Source organism: Moschus berezovskii, chromosome 15 (genome assembly GCF_049115385.1).
Source record: "Moschus berezovskii isolate FMDL1 chromosome 15, NW_MosBer_1.0, whole genome shotgun sequence".
NCBI lineage: Eukaryota > Metazoa > Chordata > Mammalia > Artiodactyla > Moschidae > Moschus > Moschus berezovskii.
The window spans coordinates 37,706,222-37,725,548 of NC_142474.1; the positions used below are offsets into that span (position 1 = coordinate 37,706,222).

The 19,327-nt window shown below is 43.3% G+C and overlaps 1 protein-coding gene across 5 annotated transcripts in view; it reads right to left on the reverse strand.

Annotated features, from left to right (window-relative positions):
* The window catches only part of DIP2C (DIP2 acetate--CoA ligase C (putative)), a 311,707-nt gene that overhangs the window by 158,985 nt on the left and 133,395 nt on the right, over positions 1–19,327 (reverse strand). For 4 of the 5 annotated variants that reach the window (XR_008686670.2, XM_055431717.2, XM_055431730.2 and 1 more), the window contains exons 2-3: positions 5,235–5,306; positions 3,534–3,701 (exon numbers count right to left, since the gene is read on the reverse strand). Coding sequence is in view for 4 of the 5 variants with exons in the window: in XM_055431717.2 (XP_055287692.1) it covers positions 3,534–3,701; positions 5,235–5,306 (240 nt within the window). In the remaining variant the exon portion in view is untranslated. The remainder of the gene's footprint in view (positions 1–3,533; positions 3,702–5,234; positions 5,307–19,327) is intronic. The other variant, XM_055431748.2, reaches the window with a different exon arrangement.

Here is a 19,327-nt window from a genome sequence, read left to right on the forward strand (position 1 = left end):
AAGGCTACCCACTCCAGTACTCTGGCCTGGAGAATTCCGTGGACTGTATAGTACGTGGGGTCACAGAGAGTCGGACACAACTGAGCTACTTTCACTTTCACGACTGGAAGAGTGTAGATGACCTGGAGCCATAAGGGTTCATGAGAGCCCCTACTCACTGTGCTGAGCTTGTGTCTCATCCCCACATCCCAGCATTTGGCTTCACTCAGCAGTGAGGCAACTTCGCAGGCAACAAGAGTATGTCTTCAAGACCATGGCTTCAAGTTTCATTTTCCTTATAGATTGTCCATAAAAATCCATATGAGCCTGGTCCAGGGGATAACTCCACTCTCAATTGTCCCCTGCCCTCCCTTCCACAGAGGATCGGCTATTCCTCAGTAACTACTGGTGTCTGGGGGAGGAACCTAATTGGTTCAAAGCCATCAAAAAGAACAAGAAAACCATCCATCCATCTATCTAGTCAGCAGCTATGTGTGATAAAATAAGAATATGCTTTAGACAACTTAGCCCACCAAGTTGTGTATCAAGATCATGACCACAGCTTACCTAGGATACAAGTCATTACCTCTAGTGATGAAAGTTCCTTTCCTGGAGCAACTCAGTCTGGGAAGAATTCATGCTAAGTCACAGGCCATCCCGATTTAACTATTCACATTTCTCTTCTCGTATTTAATCTTGCACGCTACACCCCATCCATCATGAACAGGTGGCATGGCTCAGGAAGGCCCCCAGGATCAGCCCTGGGTCCCTACAAAGCAGGTCAGAGGGGCAGCTCACTGCTGCACCCAGGGAGGGAAGGCTGCACTCTGGGGGACAGGACTCTCTGGCAGGATAAAAACAGACCAGTGGTGCACCAGGTACCAGAGCAGCGCAGCAGGTGTGAAAACAGACCAACAGTGTATCTGACACTGGGGTAGCGCGGGTGTGAACACAAAGAAGCAGAACCAATCAGGCAGAGCAGTGCCAGGAAGCTGCATTTCCTGTAGCATATGAAACACAATTGCCTGTCCTAACCCAAGGGAGCAGGGAAGGAATCCTTGTCAAAGTGACACTTGCACTGAGCTTTAAGAGGTGCGCAGGTACAGGCAGAGGACAGAAGCATGTGCCAACAGAGTGACATGAAATGTAGGTTGGGGAGTTGGAGGGAGGCCAGGCAGCTGTGTGTGAAGCCCTTCTTATGCAGACAAGTCTGCACCCTCAGTGGGGCCATCCTTCTCCAGTGGAGCAAAGATGGACGATAAACTCACCCTAACCTAGAGAGGTTCCTCTCTGAGAAGGTTGTCCACGTGGACCCCAAGGCAGATTCCCAGAGACCAGGAGGGAAACAGACCTGCCCTCTGGTCCCTGCAGCCAAACTCACCAAGGTTTTCACAACAGTGCAGTCACAGTAGGTCCCTCTAACAGAGCACAAGCCACCTGCTGCTGGAGGAAAGGCAAGCTGGGCCTGGAGAAGACTGGATTCACATAAGTCACCCACTGCTCATAAACACTGGATGCCAATCATGGGGAAAGTAATACCCTGCCAATACACACATCATGACAACAGAGGGACTGCATCTGGTCACGGAAGATTTCACTGTTTATGGTAATGGTGGCATTTTACTACTTCACATCACCATGAAAGCAGTGAAGAAAGACTCACTCACAGAAGCTGACACCATGTTATTAAGATATCCCCGAACAGAGTTGTAGAGAGTGGATTCTGTCTTCAAATTTTACAAATTTTAGCCGGTTCAGAGACTAACAAAAGATACATAGCTGAAAAACTCCAAGAGCATTAGTACCAAGTAATTTCTCCTGAACAACATTTTCTCTTTGATGATGACTTTTAATATATTCTGACCTATTACTTGATTAAACACGTAATTTTTTTTTCTTTCTAGCTCTGGACCCTTTCCCTCATCTAGTTTTAGGTGAGCACTCAACACCATGCTCCCTGAAGTCAATCTACCTTTGACTGGGTTCCCCGGTCACTCACTTCTGGGAAGAAAACCAGGGAAAACCTGCTCCCCCAGCACTCTTCCCTGGGATGGGGTAATGCATGGGAGCTCAGACTCAAGGTACATCTCTTGCTCAAAGCTGCATAAGCCATCCTAATCCACAATCATGTGTCCTAAACAAATTCCCCAAATTTGGGATCTTTGAAATATCCCACAGATCAAAAGATCTTTGAAATATCTTTAGAGTACTTTCTAGAGAAGTCTTTTTCTCTGATAAATAAAAATAACATAAAAGAAAGGAAAAAGGTAAAGTTCATCAAAACGCAAACTCCCTTTAGAAAAGTGTAAAGCAGGATAAGGGTAACTGAAAAGGAAACGAAGATGTTTCTCATGAAGATCCTACACCAAAAGCATCATTTCTAAGGCTGACCTAGTCAAGAAAGAACCCTCTTATGCAGAGCCGCACACTCTCCTTACTGCTCCCCAGAGGCAGTTGTGTACAGAGAGTGACTGTTCACCCAGGGCAACTTCTCAGCATACAAACCAGCATAAGAACTGCACCACTACCCGGACATCCAGCTTCCTAACCCCAGCATCCCCAGTGAGCCTGCCTTCTCCTTCCCGGTTAGGGATGGTATGGCAGGAGGCCCATGAAGCAGCGTTCCCCAGCAGCACTCTCAGCCTCATGCATCCATAGGGCGGGAGGCAAACAGAAACTGTGATGGGGCCCGGCAGCTAAGGCCCAAGTCTACCACCTGCCCATCAATGCTCCACTTTTGCCCACAGGACATGCCTCATGCCTGTTAGCAAGCTGGCCTGGAGAGCAGAGCAGAGGCACAGAGGGGAGACCAGGCTGTGTGTCCTCATCTAAGATCCTGGGTATCAACTGTGACACACAGCTTATTATCTGTACGTGATTCTCAAACAATGTCTTTTGAGTTTATCCTTATTCCTTATTGTACTAAAAGGTGCACTGAACACTCGTCCTTCTGGGCTTCTTATATTCAGAATATTGTTCACTTAAATAATTTTGACCTCTGAATAGAATCATGACTCTGTGATGAACCGGTTCAATTTTTCAATTTCAAAACTCCGTGACTGCCCTCTGGAGATAGGAATATAATGGAGCTACAGACCTCACTCCCTGAAACAGATCTCAAGGGTCAGGGTACACTAGAGCTTATCCTCACCCAAGTCTCTGACTATGAGACAAAGGTCAGTGAAGATCAACAATTTTAAGAAAAACTGTATGATCCGTCATGGATTCTTCTTTCCTAAGCGTTTTGTAAGTGGTGCTCCAGCTGCAAAAATATGGTTGCAAAAACTGAGTATTATATTTTAACAGAGAACACTCAGACCTGGGCCCTGAATCAGCAGGATAATCATGTCCAGGGCCTGTGACAAGCTCTGTGCCTGAGGAGCTCTGAGGCCTCGGTAAGTTGAATGAGCTGAAATGGAGGACGGGGCTGAGAAACATGACCTCCTAGGTTCCCCCAAGGCTGAGCCCTACACTTCTGTTTAGAATGGCACCAGGCAGACTGTCCACTGCAAACGTGCCCTGCCATGGGATCTCTCTCAGTTAAGTGCGCTCACCGAAACGAAAGTAAAACAGTGGCCGGTTTCCTGCTGTGCTGGCTGCCCGCTCTCTGACCGCGGCGTCTCGGATGTCACACACCCCGATGTTGCCAGCCTGCAGCATTCTTCTCGGGGCTCCTTCACTGTGCTGCAGTCTACACCGGACCACGGCAGCTCCATTCGCTGCTGTAACAAGTTGAAAAAAAACTAATTAATTCAAACTTTAGTTTTTTTTAAATTTGTTACAGCGCCGAGCAGAGCTGCCGACCCCATGCAGAACAGCACAAAAAACACCAAGGGGACCATGTCACACAGGGCCACCCTCAGCGCCCAGCAATACGGGTCAGCCTCGTCCTGGGACTGTAGAGGCTCCATCTCCCAGAGCCATCTCCTGGGAATACACAAAACTGCTTCTGTTTCACTTTTGTTTGGTAAGGCACAGAAAATAAAATCTAGCAACACAAGGACCTACCGCCTCCCCACCAGACTTCCTCCAAAAACCACGAAGGGCCACCTGCAGATAGGCAGTCATCCCAGCAGTTCCGCTGGAGGATGAGAAGGAAAGCAGGGAGACCACATCTAGTCGTCTGCCCCCATGTATTCTCTAAAACTCTCACACACGGGGTCAGCCGGACAACACACTGCTCCTCCATCCACTCAGACAGCGCACAGCTCCTTCCTTTTACAGACCAGACGGCAAGAAAACCCAGGTCGCCAGCTAAGGCAGCCCTGCACAGCCACCCTATCTTTACATTAACTTTCTTAAGCTCCAAAGAAAGAAAGAAACCACACAAAATCAAACAAGGCTAAAAAAGCAGCATACTCAACACAAATGTCCTGGAAGGTGAGCCGCAGGTGAGGACACTCCTCCTCGCCCCCAACACTGGAGGCCATGTCACAGCCCAGCGAGCCAAAGGCCTGCATGTGTGGAATTGAAGCTCCTCTAGCTGGAACATCTCAGCATGGCTTTACATCTGCTCCAACAGTGAACACTGTAGAGTCCACTTCTGTTGCTGTCCTACCTCCTGGAGGACTTGTGTTAGCATTAAGCCCTTCCTGATGCCCAGAAAATTCTCAAGGTTGCCCTCAGGTAACCTTGTTACACCTGCAGCCCAGGGTCTCCCTCCTTTCCCTGAAATGTACAGAACCAGCTCAAGTGTAGAATCCTACGTACTTGCATGTTTGAAAACCACAGAATTAAACAGAACTTGTACTTGGTTGAGAATTCATAATGCAGACAATCATGTTTCAAAAAACAACCAACCAACCTTTATGATTTCAAAATCCCTGGCACGATATTACATCATTTTCTAGATTTGCCTCCCCCAACCCCCACGAATGAAGTCAACAAAAACTGCTGATTAACTTAAACCATTATCAATAATTTTAACTAAGCCAAAATTCATGTTTAAACCATAAACATTCTCATATTTTTTTATGATTAAAGTATTTTAAAGTAATATAACATATTACTTTCCTCTGTGGATGAATACCTATTACAGTTATCTGGCACCTTCACAGAAAAATCCTATGTGTCTTCTAAACTCACAAAATATGCTGCAGTCACACAAAGGAGTGGGATGGGGTTGGTGCCAACTCAAGGGCCTGATCCACATGCAGTCTGGGGACTGGGGGAGGACTGGTGCTCAGCTGTTCTCTCAGGAGTTGCAGTTAACTCTTAAAACTGGACACCTTATGCTACTCAGCAAGGTTACATACTCGGAGGCTGGGGCAGGTAGGCTCCAATCAATTTTGATCTCTTCTTTTCATATCCTTTTTGTGTGATGTCACCTGTAAGAGAAGGAAAAGGAAGTTCAGAATGCTTTCACTGGCAGAGCTGAGCACTCAACTAAGAAGACACAGTCATGCTTGTAGGTGTCTTCTGTTTCTTTATAATTTTAGAAGAAAGCACTTTACGTCATTTACCTTGACTTTTCTTCTGCTTGCAAACATTCATTTAAGTTACATAAAATCCTTTACAGCGTATGCACACACTGGTCTCCGGCCCCTTCTCACAAGATTTTGGCTCTGATGGAGTCCAGAATTAAGATTATTGCAATTTTACTCACATCTGCAGGGCAGAAAACCTCCCTGATCTACACAGCACTCAATAACTTAATCAACAACGGATTCTGCAGGTGTCTACCCCAGTGAGAGCTGGCCAAAACCACCAATAACAAGCGTCTTTCTTCGTTAAGGAGATTTTTATTTACTTATCAGACACGTCAGTTCCAAGTAATTTACACTGCTAAGGTAGTTTTGGAAATAAGTGTCTAAAGCCAAAAAAAGGTAGATAAAAACAAAGAGGACATACGACCTATGGAATCCAAAATATATGAAAAAGATTTACAATTAAAACAGGAATTAAATTGCTAAAGCAGGAGATTCAAAGGTTGCTGCTAGGTTGCCAAGTACCTGGGACAAATAATCTTTATGACATGCAACAGCCTTTCCCAATTGCAAGCTCGAACATACCCCAAATGCTGATTTGTGCCATGGAATTTTTCTGAAACTCTAAATTTTTCCCCTAATATTCTGACCAAACCATCATTCCTAAAACAGCTAAATATTAAAGTTTTAACAAAAATACAGCAAACAAATGAAAAGTTGTCGTAAGTCACACTCAAGTTGCTAAGGCAGCTTTTCCTGGTGGTGATGCTTGCTACAGCCGATCAATCCAGAGGCACCCTGGGCCAAGAACCGCCTGGGCCACTACTGCTCCCAGCAGTCCACTCCGGCCCACAGAACTCACGACTCGTCTGTGTACACAGAGCTGTAAACAACACAGATACAGGAAGAACTATCCCCCATTCACTATTGAGCATTTTGATGCTAAGACAAACCGACCACTCTTTGAAAACAATAAACCTATAAGAATGCTAGTTTCTGTGCTGTGCTGCTGCTCAGCATTTTATAAACTCAAAACCAGCTTGCTCCGTCCCTCAGAGGGAAAGACCAGATGAAAATGTAAGCACGTGGCAGGGGACCGAACACTTGTGTGAGGGTGTGTCGGTGGGAAAATCACATACTGGCCTGCCAGAAGGTCACCTGAGTATGGCAGGTACCTATTCTTTACCTGGTGTTTCCCTCAGTCTGTCCCTTCCCAGTCAATCTCACAGGTGCTCTGCACAGTCCTGCCATCGAGTCCTAGTCTGGTGAACTAGCCCCTTCCGGCTTGTTCTTCACCCAGAGTTCAGCTCAATTGTGAGGAAGAGATCAAGACAGTAGAGTAGGAAGATGTAGAGCTCACCTCCCACCATGAAAATTCTAAAATAGATCTCCATGTGGAGCAATTCTCACTGAAAACTAACCGGAGACTGGCAGAAAGACTGCAGTACAACTGAGGCTGTAAGATCAATCCACATGGAACAGGGTAGGAAGGGAAAAGAAGTGATCAGGTCAGAAAATGTGTACCAGGGAACAGCTCCGTGGAACAGGAAGTCACAGGGACGCAGCTCTGCCCTGAGGAGCAGGCAGTTCAGCCACAGATCAGCACCCTGGTCCTGGGGTCTGACAGGAAGACGAGCACCCTGGCTGGCTGGAGGGCCTGTGGGCTAGCAGGAGGGCTGTGGGAAGCCTGGGCTCCATGGTGAGCAGCACAGTTGGCTTGACCCCAAGCATGACAACTGAAGGCAGCTCTAGCCACTGCCCATTTTTCACAGCCTGAGCCCAGTCCTGCCTGCTTCTCAATGGGGAGAGGGTCTGGCTGTGAGACTCAGAGCGGCGCAGACCCGAAGCAGTGACTGAGCAGGGTGGTGGCCACCACTGCTGGTGCTTACACAGGTGGTAAGTCAGCCCCAACCTCTGTCTGGGGCTGAACCCCTCAACTCTGCTGAGAGCCCACACAGGCACCTCTTGATTCCGTATTGCTGGGGTGAGGAGCCTGGTGCCAGGATGGGGGAAACATACACTTAAAGGGAACAGAGTGGGCTCAGACCTAATCCTCAGGGCTTCTGCTCCAGCAACCTGGGACCCTGCCCACTCCACAGGGTGGTGATGACACCAAGCAGAGGGGAAGCCCAGCTCACACGGGGCTCCAGGCCTCACCCTTCCACTTCCAGCCCCTCCTCCTACCAAGGCCAGAGCTGCCAGCACACCCTGGGAAGACATGACTTGTGCTCACAACAAGTAATGAAGCAAAAATAAACAGTTTAACAAATAAAGAATTCAAAGCATTAGCAATAAGAATCCTAACTAAACTTGGGAAAGAAACAAATGAACACAGTGAGAATTTTAACAAGAAACTAGAAAATATTTTCTTAAAAAAAGAATCAGTCTGAACTGAAGAATACAGTAAGTGAAATGAGAGAGAAACACACTAGAAGGAAAGAAAAGCAGATTAGGTGATACAGAGGAATACGTAAGTGATCTGGAAGATAGAAGAATGGAAATCACACATTATAAGAACAGTAAAAAGAAAGGCAAATTTAAAAATGAGATCAGTTTAAATGGCCTCTGGGACAACATCAAGCATATTAACCACCATGTTACAGAGGTTCCAGAACGAGAAGAGACAGAGAAGAGGGTAAAATATGTATCTGATGAAATTATGGCTGGAAACTTCCCAAAACTGAAAAACGAAATATATCCAGGAAGAAGCATGGAGGGTCCCATCCCAAATGAGATGAACTCAGAGATCCACATCAAGACATGTCATAATCAACAGGGAAAAGTTACAGATAAAGAGGATTCCAAAGGCAGCAAGAGGAAAACAAGGAGTCACATTCAAGGGAACCCCCACAAGGCTGTCAGCGGACTTTTCAGCAGAAACTCTGCAGGCCAGAAGGGAGTAGCATGATACATATCAAGTGCTAAAAGGTAAAAACTCTTGCAACCTACAATACTCTCCCCAGCAAGATTATCATTCAGAATCAAATAAAAGATCAGAAGAAAAAAAAAAAAAACTTCTCAGAGAAGCAAAAACTCAAAGATTTCATCACTACTGAACCTACCCTAAAAAAAAAGTTAAAGGATCTTCTCTTAGTGGAAGAAAAAAGGCTACACGAGAAGGATCTGTAGCAAAGAGAAAAATCCCACTAGTAAAGGCAGACACATACTTGATCCTCAGCCACTTAAACAAGCTAGGAGAAAGATTCAAAGACAAAGTTCAGTTCAAGTTCTAAAAACTTCCCAGATGAACGTTTAAGTACGTGGGGGGCGGGAGCGGGGGAGAGGGGCAGAGGTCCCCTCCCATGAAGCCAACCTTAGAGGACACTGACTCTTCACCCTCACTCTGGAAAGCTCCAGCTGTTAAAGATCTTGGCCCAAAGAAAAACAGGCATTTTTCTGCATGTAAGCCACAGCTCTTCTTTAAATGGGAGATGTTAAGGTCGGCCTCACAGAGGCCTCCACACAGGCTCCTAATCCCACAGACTCAGAAAGCTAGGTGGGAGGCAGAGTCAGGACTTCCACACAGGTGTTCTATTTTAGCTCCACTACTACATGCTGGCATTAAGCAGTCAGCTCGGAGAACCTGCAGACACGACTCGGGAATCCCAGGGTGCTATCATCTCTCCAAACCAAGCAGAGGGAAAGGGAAACACTATTTACTGAAGGACTTCCACACCCCATGAATTTTATCTAAATCACAGGTTGGCTAACTACAAATCCAGCCTGTGAGCTGTTTTTGGAAATAAAAGTTTTACTGGCACACAGTCATGCTCCCTGATAAGCACCACAACACACACTGTGCAGCCTGCAAAGCCAGAAGTGTAAACTACTGAGCCCCCTCCTACATGTCCTAAGTAATCTCTTTTAATCCTTATAACCACTGATTTTACAGGTAAGCAGTCAAGGTGCAAACTGTATTTGTTTCTCACCCAGGGCCTCAAATCGAAGAAGAAAACAACCTTTGTCCAATTCCAAAACTTTTCCTATAGAAACCACACCTGGAGTTTTCACTCAAGCCTCCACTATGTGACCACCGGTCAGTATTTTCACTACCTGATGTCCTGCCCAGTTCTCCACCTGACTAGGACACCCTCGCACCCCACTGCCTGTCTCCGTGCCCCCATCCCTGCCCTGTCTCACTAACACCCCAGGCCACACGGAATTCTGCACAAGTCTCATGAGGCTTCGGATGGCTGCTCACAGCTTTTTTTCTTTGTCACATACAAGTGGCTTACCTTCCATGCCAGGCTGTGACACCTTCATGGGTCAGTGTCCTAAAGAGCCGAGTGTGACCCCACTGTTCTACAAACCAGGACTGTGTGTTGATGGAGTTAGTCACAAGTGAGCCAAAGACACCAACATACAGAGTGACTTCAAATGGCGACTGGACAGACGCTGCATTCAAAATCAGGGCAAATGGCTGGTGATTACTTAACTGTTCAGTGGCCACATCGAGAAAGGCAGAGGGAAATCAAGGATTACTCCATCATTAAAGTGTGTGAGACACCAGCCTGGCTCATTGTCACACAAAGGATCTAGCGTCTGCAACAAGGGCAGGTTCCTCAGGTGCCCAGCCCCAGGCATCAGGGCTGAAACATCCTCACTGCATTTCCTTTTTCACACACAAAGTTCAGTTATTTTTAACTCTGGGGCTACTTCAGCATCTGGTAGACAGAGGTCCATCAGATTATTTATGCCAAAGTTACTACAAGTTTATATAAATAGGGGGATCTTGTATTCAACCAATGAGGATTTTGGGAAAATACAGTAATATAGGTAGGTGGCTAGAGACAGAAGAGAGAAACTGGAAGCCTAGATGGCCGAGAGAAGGAAGCAAGATAAGGTTCTAGGAAAGACCGAGGCTGGCCAGCTTTACACACAGCTAAACCCACCCAGAGCAGCTCCTTGGTTTCTGCCTGAGGCTGACCTACAATCAAGGCCATGGTGTCACCATGGAAACACAAAGTGTTTCTCTACACTTTACATCCATTTAAGCTAAAGGATCAGTTGGCTATTCCTGCCCTCTACTCCTCCCTCTGGATCTGTAATGAGCACACAGTCTTCAGGGTGAAACTTGTAAACTCATGGCAGAAACACTACAAGAGGAACCATGCTCCACACCATATTCCTAAGCAAGACGTTATTAAAACCTATCAATCTACAAAGACTATTAAATGGTTTATGGCAGGTTCATTAGTATTCTTTCAACCTGGAAGCTAAAAGAACACTGTATCAAGGAAATGTGTAGATCACTTCCACATGCTGCATCTACAACATGTTGTTCCTTGAAAAGGAGCATATAGCTGCTAATGTTGAAGGACATAGGCTGCAGGATGCCTTGCTTGAGAATTTTCCATACAAAATCCCGAAGAGCTATTTTCCATGCTCTGATACTCAAGATACTCATTTAACTCTTTCATTTCAGGAATAAGATATACGACAGAAAAGTAAATGCAGAAATCATTTGTAACCTCAGTGAAGAGAAAATAAGAGTGTTTTTTTGAGACAGTTTCTATTAATACTTCATCAAAAGTTATTTATATTACTATTCCTGGACAAAGGAGTTCCATAAAATTGAGAATTTCAACAGTAGAAATTAAAGTTCTCATAAGTGTTCTGTAACAAAGAAAAGAGACACTTACAGTCAAGTCAAAAATCTCAACTGAAAATGCAAGCCAAGTGAAGCCCCCAACATTTGGTTGAATCTCACTGACTCAGAAATCATTCTCCTTCCCAGCCCGTGAAGAAGTTTTTTTCCTATTTACACTATAGTCAAGAGTTTTCAGGCAAGCCCTGAGTATTAGGAAAATGAAGGAAAAACTGGCCCAGGAAATGCGAGGGAGATGACACTGCATCGCCTCTCTTCTTCCGTCCTGGCTTCATCCTGGCACAGTCAGACTCAGGGGAATCTGTGGAGCCCTGCGGGCCTCTAGTCAGAACGGGAAAACCTACAGAGCCAGCAGTGCCCCCAGTAGGGTAGTATGTGAGCCACCACGCGGCTGGGTCAGCATCAGGGAAACAGATCAGCCTAACAGGGACGGTTTCCATTCTTGGTGTCAGGAGTTTATTTTATTATTTAATACTGGAACGAATGCTTTATTTAACAAAGCAATCATTTCCATGTTTGGAATTTTATGGCTGTCAGGAACCTTCAGAATGCCTCTCTCCTAAGCCAATGGCTTTATAAGGCTTAGGGAGCACCCCTGACAGCCTTCTCCCTCCTGCCCAGCTGCTGAAGGCAGCGTCTGTCATCTTCTCCGCATAGATTCTGCTGCGCTGGCAAGAACCCACCTGTCCAGGGGAGTAGAAGCAGGCAGAGCAGGGACCTCTCCTCACCTTAAACATAAACTGGGGGGTCCACACATCAACTAATTACTCTGGGTTTCATCTTTCTCAGTAATAAAATATCAGTAAATAACACCTATTACTTTCCACCAAAGTTGAAAAGATCGAATACACAGAAAGTGCTATATCTCAGAAAGCACGAAGTAGGGAAGAAAACACAGTTTAAAAACCCAGCACGTAATTGTGTGGCATCTATCACAAGGGCAAACTTGTGAGGGATATACCAGGCTCTCAGGCGCCACTCCTGCTCCAGCTGGGCAGGAAGAATTTCAAGCTCAGCAGGCAGGCGGCAGGGCAAGCCAAGAGCGTGATGGCTCCAGGGGAGCCAGATGGAAGCAGCAGATAATGGAGCTATCAGAAACCCTCAGGACACTCTTAAGCTCAACCTCTTAGGCATCCGTGCACTTCTCTTTCACCCCTTCCACCGTCACCGAATCCCAGATGCTATCAGCTCTCCCTGCATCGCCCACACAGCCACTCACAGCTCCGGATCTCAGTCCTCCGCACCCGCAGCCAGACTGACCTTCCACTTACGAGGGTGGTGAGACTGCACAACCTCGTCCTTGCAGCCTGGAGGAGGCTGTTCACGGCTCTCAGGATTGAGGGCAAACCCATCAGCAGGGCCTTCACGTCCTTCCAGAGTCTGGGCCCATGTCTCACAATACAGTATCGCTTCACAGTTCATTATGTTTTGTTACTATAATATATGTACTGCTGGAGTTATCACTCATTTTTCTTAGGTTTATGTCGTATTTTCCATGTAAAACTTAGAAATTGGAGTTTCATAAAACATCCTTTAAATAAGGCTGTTGTTCAGTTGCTAAGTCATGTCTGACTCTGTGACCCATGGACTGCAGCCTAACTACCAGGCTTGAATATAATCTCTAGGATTATAAAATCACCAGGACTTATTCAAATACTCAGTATAATGGAAACAAATTCTCAAGAACTACGTATTAACATGGTTCGGATTTTCATGTTTATGTCAATAACCAAAAAGTTTCTCAAAACATTTAGTTAATGGCATGACCAGAAAGAATAATATGTATTTTAAACATGCACTATGTTGAAATCCTAACTCTAGCCAGTAATGCCCAGATGCTATCACTTAACTCTCACACTTGTCAAGTGTCAGACACTCTGACAAGTGTCAAGAGTCGGGAGGAGGCGTGCACGTCCACAAACACAGGGGCCTCTTCTCTTTCTCTTGCAGAGTCTTCCACAGAGCAGAAGTTTTCATCATGATGAATCCAATTTACCCACTCTTCATTTTAGGGATTGTGCTTTTAGTTTCAATCTAAGAATGCTTTGCTTCGCCATCAGACTTGAAGATTTCTCTTTTTTTGCTAGATGTTTTGTCGTTTTACATTTTACACTGAGATCTATGAGACTTGTTAATTTTTGTACAAGGTGTGGGATTCAGGTCTAGATTACCATTATTAATATTATTGGTCTATGGATGTCCAATTGCTCCAATGTGATTTATGGGAAAGATCATCCCTTCGCCACCACTGAACTGGTTTTGCTTCTTGGTCAAAAATTGGGCATGTTGTATAGGTCTGAGTCCCCCATCCCATTCCACTGCACTGCGGGTCTAACACACACTGCTGACAACTGTGGCTGCTCAGGAAGACTTAGCACTGGAAAGAACGACTCTCCTACTTTATTCTTCTTTGTCAAAGTTGTTTGGGCTATTTGAGGGCCTTTCCCTCTTCACACAAATTTTTGGAAATGTCTGTGGTATCTACCACAAACTTTGCTAAGCAAACTGCTTTGATAGGAGTTGTCTTAAATTCATGTATCAGTTTAGGGAGAACTGACTAACTCTCTGATCTCTTTCACCAGTATTCTGTGATTTTCAGCATCCTGACCCTGTGATAAAGCACATTTCAATATGTCCTGGGCCCCAGGGACATATGACATATGACACAGGGACATACGATTCCATCCCCTGCAACCTGTGGTGTCTATTCCACTAGCAGGGTCCCAGGCAGCTTCAGGAAGCCCAAGATGCTGGCCAGCATGTCAAAAGGCAAGGTGATGTAGGCCTGGCTTTCCTCTTTGAAGTGAAGAGCCACCACAGCCCTCTGCTTCTTCTATCAAAGAGGATAAAACATTGCACTCTGACCTTGTGGAAATCCAGGATCTGAAGGGCACACTACTCCTGCCCAATGCTGAATGACCTCTGAAATGACTATAAAATACAGCTTTCACTTGACCCTTATTGAATTAGCTTCATACTCATTCCGAAGCTTTGCCTCAAAATTCCCACATGCGATGGAAGGGACCCTGACTTTCATTTTTGCATTCATTTACTCATTCACTGAGATCCTACCATGTGCCAGAAACAGATACAGTCCCTAAACACTGCTGAATGAAAGACTAAAGTTATATTCTCACTTTTAAAATATGTTTAAAGGTATATATAAAGGGATGCCTAAATTAATGAGTCCAGGAACTGTCTTAAACAAACTGCCCCATCTGGACAAGTAACAGGAATAAAATGGAGACAAAGATTTTATTAGAAGCATTAAAATGAATATTATTTCCCTTAGTTTTGCAAGATACAGAATATTCTAGGACTTTTATATTATTTTATCTTCAAGTTATATAAATGTGAATATATATAAATATGTCTTTAAATATTTATATACATAAGACGTGTAGTAAGCTAGTTATTTTGAGCTAGTTTGTATAATGGTTACTTCTTTTTATAAGACTAATGAGCTGCAGGAAACACTCCAACAAAAACTCTGAGGCTTCTTGTGCACAAAATCACTTTCAAGATCAAAATCACCCTGAACTATTGGGAGTAACACATCTGGATAATCTTGGCACATAATGTGTATGATAAAGTTTTGATGAATCCACTACCTAAATAAATAATAATAACCATGACAGTAGAAAACTTCTAACTTACAGAAATATGTTTTTTAAACATTTTGCCCAACTTTGATCAAGTGGCAATTCTTAATAATATACTTATTCAAAAGGTAAATAAGGAAGCATAATGTATACAATCCTCTACCCACTGATGTGTCATTAGAGGAGGAGGCACTATAAACAATGATCCCTGCTCTATAGTTGCAATCAACCATCCACTGGATATTCAAGTACATGTGTATTTAGAGGTAATCTTTATAAAATAATATGCATATTCCAATATGTGAACCATACAATCACAGAATAAGGAAAAAACCTTTCATTTAAAATAAGAAAATGATGAGTAATTAAAGTCTGAATCAACTGCAAAGATAATGTGAAAATGTGCTAATGTGGCAAACTAGCTTGGACAGAAAGCAATTCAGACTAGCCACGGGACAGGGCAGAAAAGCATAGGTGAAACGGAGACGACCTAACTCAGTGTGCAAGCACAGTGCCAAGGATGCGCAACTGTGTTCACACCTCTGCGGTAACTCTTCTGTGCCTATACATGCCCAGCACTGCCTCCAGTCCTTGGCACTTAAATTCAAATTCCCACATGGTAATACCTTTCACATCTTCACATACCACACATCAACCAACTCCCTGATAAGCTCAGCTACTGTCATTCTCTGGCCAGAGCATGGAATGTGAAAATGTTACAGAGTCAATACAGGAAACAAGACTGGGTGAACTTTAATCTTGATCACTAGTTAAAATGAGATTTGGAGAACACATAAAACTGCCATAATTCCTCAAAGGAAAGCAAAAAATATATTCAGCTGAACAAAAATGAAAACCAGAATTTGTAGAACACTGTCAACACAGTGATATAGACATGTACCTTTAATGCCATACGTGCCCATCTGGAAAGAGGAAAGGTCTCAAGTCAACAATCTAAACCTCTACCTTAAGAAAAATAGAAAAAGCAAAATAAACCCAAAGTGAGTGGAAAAAATAAGAGCAGAAATGGAAGAAACTGAAAACAAGAAAAGAAAAATCAGTCAAACCAAAACCTACAAGGAAAATCCCAAAGAATCTACAAAATCAACTCCTAGAACCAATAACTGACTTTCTCAAGATCACAACATACAAAGTCAAACCATATTAATATATAGGAGCAATGGATATTTGGAATTAACATTTAAAAAACAATCTCATTTACAGCAGTTATGTAAATGAGACATACTTAGGTACAAATCTAATAAAACATGCAAGACCCGTACAGGATCTGTAGGATCAAAAGGATCTGCATGCTGAGAACTACAAAATGCTGATGAAAGAAATCAAAGAATTCTCATAAATAGCGACTGACATACACACACTCAGTTCAGTTCAGTTCAGTTGTTCAGTCGTGTCCGACTCTCCGCGACCCCATGAATCACAGCACGCTAGGCCTCCCTATCCATCACCAACTCCCGGAGTTCACTCAAACTCATGTCCACAGAGTCGGTGATGCCATCCAGCCATCTCATTCTCGGTCGTCCCCTTCTCCTCCCGCCCCCAACCTTTCCCAGCATCAGAGTCTTTTCCAGTGAGTCAACTCGTCGCATGAGGTGACCAAAGTATTGCAGTTTCAGCTTTATACACACACTACTATATGTAAAATAGGTAACTTATAAGAACTTGCTGTACAGAACAGGGAACTCTACTCAATATTCTGTAATAACCTATATGGGAAAAGAATCTAGAAAAGAATGGATATACGTATAACTGATTCAATTTGCTGTACAGTAGAAACAACACTGTAAATCAACTATACTCTAATAAAAAATTTTAAAAAAGAAGCATGTCATATATGTGGAATAAAAAACTCAATATAATGAAGATGCCAATTCTCCCCAATTAATGTACAGATTTAACACAATTCCAATTAAAATCTTGGTGAGATTTTTTTTTTTTGCAGATACAGATAAGCTAATTGTAAAAGTTATATGAAATGGCGAAGGAACTAGAATAGCAGGAAGGTTTTGATAAAGGAGAATAAAGTTGGAGAAATCACCCTGCTTGATTTTAAGATCATCAAAAAGTTATAATAATCAAAACAAAGTGGTGAAGATACAGATGAACAGAGTCCAGAAATAGATTCCCACAAATATGGCTGATTTTGACAAAGGCACAAAACAAATTTAATAGAGAAAGGACAGCCTTTTACACATGGTACTGGAATAACTGGCCATCTATTTAGGGAAAAAAGCCTACACACACAAACCCACCTTCAATCAACCCTTACATATTCTATAAAAATTAACTAGAGATGCATAACAGCTCTAAATGCAAAACATAAAACTAAAAACTTGTACAGGAAAACACAGGGGAGATCCTCATTAATTTGGGGTACACGCAGAATTTTAGACATGACACTAAAAGCATGAGTTGTAAAAGAAAAAATAAGGTGGACTTCATAAAAATTTTAAAGTTTTTTTCTGAAAAAAAGGCACTCAAGAGAATGGAACCTCAGCCAGTAACTGTGAGAAAATATCTTCACACCATGTATTTAACAAATAACATTCTAATTTAAAAACTGGCAAAGACTCAGACATTTCAATAAAGTAGATGAACAGCTTGCAAAGAGCACAATAAAATTCATAGAACTGGACAGTCAATTTTACTATTAATATATGCTGATTTTAAAAACAAAGTAAAACTACTTTACTATTAGAGAGAAAGAGAACTTGCACCAGGGGCTCCAAGGCATCTATTTTACAGATTATTAGAAATCCATGAAAGGATCACTTACCACAAGTGACACCTTTAACCCAGAAGGAGACAGTAAGCACGTGAGGAGATGATGGCTTATGCACAAGATGAAAGAGAAAAATAAATTTCAGTAATATTCAGAAATGTAATTGACCCAGATCTTAACCTGCTGTTACTCAGAAAACTGTCTTAGGTACTGGTGAACCGCTGTACAGAAAATTAGGTAGTATTTTTTAACATATTTAAAGTTCCTTTTAAGAAGAATCTTTGTTCTTCTCCCTATGGTTTTCATGAAGATTCTATATATATCATATAAACATCGCAGCAGTCATGAAAGACTCTGTCTAAATCCACTGCAGGAATTTCCCTCCATCACCCCAACATTCTGATTTCAATTCCAACTCAGAAGGCACATTCCCTTCTGAAGTAATCAGTTACTTCACCCAATAATGAAACTCCGGTTTCCTAATGACACTCAGAGTGAAAAAGTCAACTCCTTTCGACTTCTGGATAACAGACAAAAGCATTTTGAAAACTCAGAGACAATTACATACAAAGACCTCAACCCCTTCATCTGCTGGTGTCTGCAAATGCCCTCACTCCCAAGCCTTCAACCCCAATGCCTGGCAGTGCAGAGTTATAAAGAGCAACAGAGAATATTTATCCTCAGGGCCCCATACTGTATAAGTCATTGTCAAATCACCACTGGACAGAAATCTGTTCAAATGCTCTGTGGAAAATAAAAGCCATCTCAGATGAAGAAAGCAATTCTGAGGAGGAGGATCTCTGCCCCAGTCTTAGCTGACATTCTTGCTTCCCAACGTCTCTGTTGTAGGTGGGCAAAGTCGAGAATCCCCCACATGGTGTAGCCTCTTGATGCCACAGAGCAATTCCAGGCATGAACCACCTGCAAGTTCCAGGATGAAACAGTCCACAGTTCCTGCACCGACTATAACAGATTCACCACCAGCATCCTGGTTAGGACTAAATTATAAAGGATAAATAAAAACAGGATCTGAAAGTTACAGGATGCCAATTCAGAGGAAAACAGCCAAAAAACTCTGATCTAAATTACAGATAATGGAGATTTTTTTCCTAATATCATTCTGTTATCTCACTTTGCAACTAAATAACTTGGTATAACTTCCTCTTAAAAAAAAAAGAAATCATAAAGAACGAACAAAAAATGACAGCTAACTTGATTCTTTTCAGCTTCCTACTAAAATTAGGAACAAATCAAAATTACTGAAGTATCACACCTTATATCTGCATTGTCCCCTATTTCAAATGGTAACCCTCACTGTCCCAAACAGAACCTACTTTAAGAAGAAAAACAGGTAGGCTCTTTGTTTCTTAACACTTGGAACCACTTTTAAATACCTCTATGTGAGCACATGTGAATGATTGGTGGCTAGGTTCAATTCATTCATTCATTCAACACTGAATGAGCATGACTGTGAAACCCTGCTCAGGAGAGCAGGTTCTAGCACGAACATACACACGTGCTGACATTGGAACAGCTCAGTTGCCTTGCTGGACCTATGTCTGTCCTGGAAGAGACTCACAGAGGAACAGAGGATGGGGGTGCAGTTACCAAGTATTTTGAAGAGCAACTTCAATTCCAAACTTTTAAAGGAAACAACAATGAGCACCTCATAAATAAGGAGTTAGTAACACTCCATCTACTCCTACAATCCTTCTTAAAATATACATGAGCCATCTAAAGAGTCCCAGGCTCCCCAAGCAGCGCAGTGGTAAAGAACCCGCCTGCAATGCAGGAGACACCAGGGATGCGGGTTCGATCCCTAGGTCGGCAAGATCCCCTGGAGAAGTAAATGGCAACTCATTCCAGTATCCTTGCCTGGGAAATCCCATGGACAGAGGGGCTTGGTGGGTTATAGTCCATTGGGTCACAAAAGAGTCAGACACAACTTAGATACTAAACAACTACAAGG